The sequence below is a fragment of the Mirounga leonina genome, unplaced genomic scaffold (assembly GCF_011800145.1).
Source record: "Mirounga leonina isolate KUSES-001 unplaced genomic scaffold, KU_Mleo_1.0 Mir_454, whole genome shotgun sequence".
Classification (NCBI taxonomy): domain Eukaryota; kingdom Metazoa; phylum Chordata; class Mammalia; order Carnivora; family Phocidae; genus Mirounga; species Mirounga leonina.
In genome coordinates, this window is record NW_023270763.1 from 7,343,599 (window position 1) to 7,351,484 (window position 7,886).

General features: G+C 56.5%; 1 protein-coding gene across 1 annotated transcript; it reads left to right on the forward strand.

Moving 5' to 3' along the window:
• Positions 1-3,205: 3,205 nt before the first annotated feature.
• Positions 3,206-5,133, forward strand: EPO (erythropoietin). Its single transcript, XM_034988145.1, has 5 exons — positions 3,206-3,222; positions 3,763-3,905; positions 4,139-4,225; positions 4,484-4,663; positions 4,789-5,133. Exons 1-5 carry the CDS (start codon positions 3,210-3,212, stop codon positions 4,942-4,944), a joined length of 579 nt encoding a protein of 192 aa, XP_034844036.1. The 5' UTR covers positions 3,206-3,209; the 3' UTR covers positions 4,945-5,133.
• The last annotated feature ends 2,753 nt before the right edge of the window (positions 5,134-7,886 follow it).

Below are 7,886 nucleotides of genomic sequence, written 5' to 3' on the forward strand. Positions count from 1 at the left end.
GCCACTGGGAGCCACGGCAGTCTCCTGCTCAGGGGCATGACATGGACGAGTCTATTCAATGGGAAAGCTGGTGGGGATTGACTGGAGAGGTCAGGGAGGAGACCCTCTGCAGTGGCCAGCACCATGCTAGAGGGACACAAGGAGGCAGATGGAGGGGGTACTGGCAGGGGGTGGGAGGTGTTAGAGGGGGAGCCCCGAGGAGCTTCCTGTTTTTTCTCTGTTTTTCAGGGTCCTGATATCAAGGGCAGGTAAGCTGGACCCTGCTGGGCAGTAGCCAAGAGCACCTGGGTTGAAGATGGCCCCCAAACCAGGCTCTGCCCTCTGGTAGGATTACTACAACTTAGCGGGTGGGTGTGGGGTGGACCAAGGTCCTCTCCTGCCCCTTCTCTCCCAAGCTACGACCAGAGGGCTCTCTCCAAAAGTCCCAGAGGATGAGCCAGCACCAGCCCTGTCCATCAGGCCCTAGCACCTAGGCTCTGGTGCTTATGGCCCATCTCCCCTCCTTCCTTGAAGGCAGGGGTGAAGGCAGGCCTCCAAGTTGCTATGAGGGAAGCAGCAGGTCCCACAGCCCAAAAGGCTCCTCCTCCCCTCTGTCTCCTTAGGCGGTGTCTACCCACCCCCCCATCTGTCCCGGGTCCCCTCTCCATGGTCAGGTCAGGGCAGTGACGCAGGAGTCAGGGGACCAGAGAGCAGAGGCTGGGGGGGGGGTCGGGACAGAACGCATGTGTGGACGTGTGTGGACGTGAGTGTGTGTGTGCTTGTCCCACAGCTGGGATCTGGGAGGGAAGCAGAATCGGGCTCCGAAGGCCAAGCAGGGCTGGGAAGCTGCCTGGGTGCTGAGAGGGAAACTGGGACCAGGGGCATAGCAGGGTGTGCAGACTGGGAGTCAGTATGCCAGGGTTGAGGAGGGACCCCAGAGCAGGGCCTGGAGGTGAGCAGAGGGCAGAGGAGCAGTACTGGAACAAGTCAGGCCCTCATGACTTTCCACAGAAAGCACACCAGACTCTGCGTCCTGCTTCTCCCTCTCCTGACCCCCTCTTTAATCATGCCCTCCCCACCTCAGGGTTCCCTCCCTCACCTCCATCCGCCTTTATCCAAGTCACCCTCGGCACAGCTTCCCCGACTGCCCTTCGAAACCTGCAGCCTCCTCCAACACTCCTGGTCCCTTCCACGCCTGTTCTCCTTGGTCCTTTATTGCCGTGGTCTTTTATTGTTCATTTTTGTGGTCATCCCACCTCGCCACTAGAATGTCAGCTCCACCAGGGCAGGCCCTCTTGTCTGTTTCATTCCATCCCCAGGTCCCGGCCACAATGAGGTACTCATATATATTTCTTAGATAAATATTCATTTCTCAAATGAATGAATGAATGAGTGCTCCCCACTCTTTACACTCTTTCCTTTTTAAAAAAATTTTTAAAAAGATTTCTTTATTTTAGAGAGAGAGAGCATACCTGCACACATTGGGGGGAGGGTCAGAGGGAGAAAATCTTTCCAGCAGACTCCCCACTGAGCGTGGGGCCCATGCGGGGCTCCAGCTCATGACCCATGAGATCACGACCTGCTGAAACCAAGAGCTGGACGCTCAACTGACTGAGCCAGCCGGGCGCCCCAAATCCAAATTCTTGAGTGTCATTCAAGGCCCTTCACAACCTGACCACTCCCTAACCAGCCCTCCGGCCTAGTCTCCTCCATCTCTGCAGTCCACACCCCCTATCCTGACACACCTGACCCCCCCCTTTCCCCTTGCTGAACTAGCTTCATCCCCATCTCACATCTCTTCCTATTAAAAATCCTACGGGCCCTTCAAGGCTGAGCTCCTGTCACTGCATCAAATCTTCCTTGATTCCCCCAGCTAACAGTGAGCTCTGCCTCTTCCAAACTCTTCCCGCTAGGCTCTGAACACTCCGGTCCTCACACACTACCCTGTGTACCCATCTTCTCTCTGCTGTAAGCTATCAACTCCAGGAGGCAGGAACTCTCAAACACATCTTTTCGTCTTGCAAAGTGTGTGGTCAGCTGACCTGCACAAAGAAGGCACCCATCATTGTGTGAATAAAATATCTTTAATCTCATGGAACTGGGAAGAAAGTGAGGGAAGATACATAAGCACCTGGATTTGTAGGACTTTGGAACTGGGACTTCATCACCCCCCTTTGACAGGTCAGGGCACTGAGGCTCAGGACTGAGACCACTGTCCAAGGTTTGAGAGGCCAGCCAGCCTCAGACTTCTGCTCTAGGGAGCTTGCCCCCCTGCTTCCTAGAAGCCCCGAAGGCTTAGCTGCAAATCTGAACCACCTCAGTCTGGGGGATAGCTCTGTTTTAGAGCTCTAACGAATTCTGCCATGCAGGCTAACCTGTATCACAGGTCAAAACCAGAAACAACAAAAAACAAGAAGGATGTCAAAGTGCATGCAGGTCCTGCACACATATCCTGTGCCCTGAAAGTTCAATTTCTGGGTTTCCGGAGTCCTAGAGAAGTAAAGAGTGGGGGCGAGAAGACCCCCAAATTTCTTACTCCGTGTCCACCCATCAGATTCCTCAACACGGACAATACTGGCTTCTAGAACAAGTACTGGGATTGTGAGAAGGCAGGCAACTTGCCTCCGCCAGCACCTTCCCGGCTTCCAAAGCCAGCTGCCTCGCGGGAACGGTGCTCCCAGCTCTGACCCCCCGCCCAAGACTGGGACGCGCCCCCCCTCCCCCACCGGGTGGAGGGAGCGTCGGGTCCCCAGCCTTTCCCAGAATGGTACTCCTCCCGCGGGTGCGCAACCAGCCGCGCCTCCCGGGACCCGGGGTCGGCGGGGCAGGCCGGTGCCCCCGCTCCGCGCCTGCGGCCGCTCCGCTCCCGCCCCAGCGAGCCCCCGACCCAGGCGTCCTGCCCCGGTCTGACCCCTCTGGCCCTTACCTCTGGCGACCCCTCACGCACGCAGCCTGCCCCCCACCCCCCCACCCGCACGCACACATGCTGATAACAGCCCCGACCCCCCGGCCGAGCCGCAGTCCCCGGGCCAACCCCGGCCGGTCGCCGCGCGCCAGTCCTCGCGGACCCTGGCCAAGAGCCCTGCGCGCTCTCTGTGCGACCCCGGCTCGGCGGCCCCCTCCTTCGGGCCGTGGGGACGGCCCTGCCCCGCGGCGCTTCCCGGGATGAGGGTTCCCGGCAAGGGCGCCGGCCGAGCCCCTGGTCGCTGAGGGCCGGGGGAGGCGCGGAGATGGGGGCGTGCGGTGAGTACTCGCCGGCTGGAGGAGCCCCCGCCCGCCCGGGCCCCTGTTTGAGCAGGAATTTACCGCCGGGGCTAGTGGCCCCGAGGTGGCTGGGTTCAAGGACCGACAACTTGCCAAGGACCCCGGAAGAGCAAGGGGGGTGGGGCAGCCTCCACGTGCCGGCAGGGCTTAGGGAGCCCCTGGGAAAGGTGAAATCTGACCTGGACACGGGGACGCGGTTTCGGGGTTCGGGGAGAAGAGGGGGCTGCTACGTGCGTGGGGAGAAAGCTGACACCTGGGTCTTGGAGCAATCACCGGGATCTGCGAGAGGGAAAGCCTCTGTCACACCGGGATTGAAGTTTGGCCCGGAGAAGTGGATGCCGGTAGTTTGGGGGGGGGGGGGGGGGGTGCGCGTCGCAGCGGGATTGAATGAAGGCAGAGGAGGCAGAACCTGAGCGCTGGGAAGGTGGGGGGTCGGGAGCGCCTCGCTGGGGGCAGAGGAGCGGGATGTGTGAACCTGCCCCTCCAAACCCACACACTCGGCCCGGCACTCTTTTCTAGAATGTCCTGCCCCGCTGCTTCTGCTGTCCTTGCTGCTGCTTCCTCTGGGCCTCCCAGTCCTGGGCGCCCCCCCTCGCCTCATTTGCGACAGCCGAGTCCTGGAGAGGTACATCCTGGAGGCCAGGGAGGCCGAAAATGTCACGGTGAGGCCCCCTCCTCAGGCCATTCCACAGAACTCACTCTCAAGAGCCCAGGGGTTTCCTCCAAGATCCAGGAACTGGCACTTGGTTCAGGGATGGAAGTGGGAAGCCAGAGCCCCCAGTAAAAGTAATACAAGTGGTAGCCCCCAGTGCATACCTGGAAGCTAGGTAAGGGGCAAAGGTGGAGGGAGCTTTTGGGGAGCCTGACCCCCCTCACCCCGGGTCGTGCATTTCAGATGGGCTGTGCTCAAGGCTGCAGCTTCAGTGAGAATATCACCGTCCCAGACACCAAGGTTAACTTCTACACCTGGAAGAGGATGGACGTGAGTTTATTTTTTCCCTCTTCTTGGGGAGTCTCATTTTGGGAACCTGAGGGGGTGCTTGGGAGAACGACAGAAGAAGATGAGGGCTGGATGCAATATGTTCGTTCATTTGTTCTCTGTTCTTTGTTCATTCATTCATTCATTCATTCATTCAACCAAACTGATTCTAAGCCTTCACTTTGCTCAGCTTGGTGCTTGGGGCTGCTGAGAGGGAGGGGCTGGTTTGGGCCGCTAACTCCAAGTCTCCATTTCCTTTAGGTTGGGCAGCAGGCTGTGGAAGTCTGGCAGGGCCTGGCCCTGCTCTCAGAAGCCATCCTGCGGGGCCAGGCCCTGTTGGCCAACTCCTCGCAGCCATCTGAGACCCTCCGGCTGCATGTGGACAAAGCCATCAGCAGCCTGCGAAGCCTCACCGCCCTGCTTCGGGCGCTGGGAGCCCAGGTGGGTGGGAGCCTCCCTCGTGCTTCCGTTGGAAGGGCCCTGCTCATCCCCGCTCCAGTTCTGTCCTGAATCCCGTCTCCCTCCAGGGTTCCCCGGCAGTAACTTTTTTGTTCTCTCCTTGGCAGAAGGAGGCCATCTCCCTTCCAGAGGAAGCCTCTGTTGCTCCACTCCAAACATTCACTGTTGATACTTTGTGCAAACTTTTCCGAATCTACTCCAATTTCCTGCGGGGAAAGCTGACGCTGTACACGGGGGAGGCCTGCAGGAGAGGGGACAGGTGACCAGGTGCTCCCACCCCGGGCACGTCCACCACCTCACTCACCACCACTGCCCGTACCACGCCTCTGCACCACCACTCCTGACCCCTGTCGAGGGGTGAGCAGCTCAGCACCAGCCTGTCCCACGGACACTGCACGGCCACGGGTGACATCTCAAGGGCCAGAGGAACTGTCCAGAGCTCAACTCAGATCTGAGGATGTCACAGGGCCAGCCTGAGGCCCCGAAGCAGGAGGAAGTCGGAGGAAATCAGCTTAAGCTTGGGGACAGAGCCTTGCTGGGGAGACACGAAAACTCACCTCGGTGCCCTGCCGAGCGGTGATGCCAGGAGAAGCTGGAGGGCAAATATCTCTTTTTGCACCTATCAGGCAGGGACAGGAGGGACTGGAGAATTTCGGTGGCAAGTCATGAATTCTCCAGGTCTCACGGATACTCCCATGACAGCAAGAGCCCACTGGACGAAGGGTGGTTGGAGCCGTGAAGATGGGATGGGGGCTGGCCCCTGGCTCTCACTGGGTCCAAGTTTTGTGTATTTTCCAATCTCACTGGCAAGAACTGAAATCACAACATGGCTCTTGACTTTTCTGTTTCCCCAGGAGCTCCCTACTTCCCTGGCCCTGCTCGCATGCTGGCAGCAGGCCACAGTCCTGGGAAACTAGAGGTGGAGGGGGTCGGGCCCTACGTGCTGCCTCGCATGGCCTGTCTGACCTCTTGACCCCACTGGGCCTGAGGCCACAAGCTCTGCCCACGCTGGTCAATAAGGTGGTTCCATTCAAGGCTATTCCTCAGTAGGCAGCTGGTAACCCTCTTTAATGAGCTACAGCTGCCATCAAGGAACCAGGAGCCCCCAGAGGGGCTGGTGGTAGCTTCCAGTCCTGCCACTGGGCCCTTATTATTTCTCTCTCCTTCTCTGTGGTGCCTCTGGCTAAAGCCACATTCCCGCATCAGCCTTTGCCACCTCTCAATCCAGCTGACCCTCTTCCTTGCCTGGGGATGGTCACCATTAATGCTCTCCCCTGGCACTTGCAGAAGGAGCCACGGTCCCCGACAGCGGTCTCACTGAGCACTCACTCTGTGCCCAGGGCTGTTCTAGGTGGCTTGCTTACATGACCTCATTTTATTCCTTGCACAACTCTATGAGAAAGTTTCCACTGTCATTCCCATGGAACAGATGAAGAAATAAACTAACTGCCCAAAGCCAAGACAGCAGGAACTCCCAGTGCCCCCAGCTCTTACCCCTTTCCTCTTCTGCTTATCCTTCCTCATAACCCCGACCTGTGCCCTGTTCCCCTGGGATGGGGGACACAGAACAAACTAACTCAGCTTCTGCTCTCCATCCCTACTTCTAATTTCACCCATTACTCCAACAATCCACCTCAAATTCCTTCCCAGAAATAATGCTTCGGCTGCAATATACCACCCGAGAGACCAGTCCTGACCATCATCATATACGTGGGAATCAGTCTTTCTGCTCATATCACAAAACTTAGAGAAGTCAGCCTGCACCCCTGAAAATATGCAAAAGAGAGAATTTTTGCAATCTGCAGCAGGGCAAATTATGGGTAGGCTCGGGGATTGGAGGGTATTTGCCAAGTATATGTGTGTGCCGGGAGCAGCGGTGAAGCGTGGTGGGAGGAATCAGCGGAGAGGTGGACCCAGGAGAATTTTCATCCTGGCCAACCCAGCTCCTGGGGTACAGTGCCCTCTTCAGGCCCTACTGGGAAATGTTAGCAAAATCTACAAGGGAAAGAACTCTTAGGGCTCTGATCTTTGCACATTCCAATAAAAATTTGTATTGCGCTTTCCACAGATGGCATCTGGTTCTTGCCCCACTGCTGTGAATCAGGAAGGGAGGAATCTGTCTTTCTCGATAGCAACATCAAAGCTAAGAGAGTTGTCCTGAAACCCAAGGCATGCTGCCAATAACCACAGCTAGGACCCGAACACAAGGTTTAGGACTCATAACCCCCAAGCACACCTTAGCCTGATGTGCCACCCAGACATCCCCAGGCCCATCCAGTACCTGGATCTTTTTTCCCCACAAGTCAGGGCCACCTACCTTATTCCTTGACTTCTCTTCAGACTGCTTACTGCTTTCTATTAAAAAAAAAAAAGTTAGTGGAACCTGAACTATATGACCCCGGGCCAGTATGTTAAAACATTAAAAACATAACTCATTTATTCCACATTTACGGAGTGCCTACTATGTGGCAATTTTTGCACCAAGTGCTAGGAAAACATGAAGTGACAGTCTATGCCTCTCGCAGCCCAGGGTCCTCCTGGGATTCCCCTGGAGGCAAAAAGACACGAGCTCATTAAGGGTATAGCCAGCTTGGTATGTGACTGAGTGTGGACAGGCCCGGGACGGGAAGGACCTGGTGAGGGCCCACGTCCCTGCAAAGAGACACACATACACAAGGAGGGTGTTGTCAGATTTCAGAGGGTCTTCAGGTGCGGGCTGGGAATGTGAACTTTCTTCTGTACTATTATTATGATGATCCACAACATACTAAACTCTGGTGCCTACATGATCTGCTGCGATTCTCACCACAAGTCCATGAAACAGGGGGCCCTTAGGTATCATCAGGTATCATCCCCATTTGCCAGACGGGGAAAAATACAACCAAGTTCCACCAGGTAAATGGCGGAGCCAGCTCTTCTAACTTCCTGGCAGGACAGGAGCCAGGGCGGCCCAGTTCTGAGTCAGCAGGTTACATAATTGTTTAATGGAGATGTCTTCTGTTTGTAGAGTGCTTTGTGATTTCTGAGGTGCTTTCCTGGGCATTTTCTTATTTATTCTCCTAACTGCATGAGGAGGGCAGAGATGGTAGAGGATCTTCATTTTGCAGAGGAAGAAACTGAGACCCAGAGAGATTATGGGCCTTGCCCAGGCCGTAAGACACTGAGGAAGATAAGGACCGGGAGCAAGGTTCTCTGACTTCTGTTC

What these genes read in the sequence shown, in the direction of transcription:
- EPO (XM_034988145.1), top strand. An exon ending in GGGAGGCCGAAAATGTCACG is followed by an intron (nt 3,906 to 4,138) that starts GTGAGGCCCCCT and finishes CGTGCATTTCAG; the next exon opens with ATGGGCTGTGCTCAAGGCTG. An exon ending in TTCGGGCGCTGGGAGCCCAG is followed by an intron (nt 4,664 to 4,788) that starts GTGGGTGGGAGC and finishes TCTCCTTGGCAG; the next exon opens with AAGGAGGCCATCTCCCTTCC.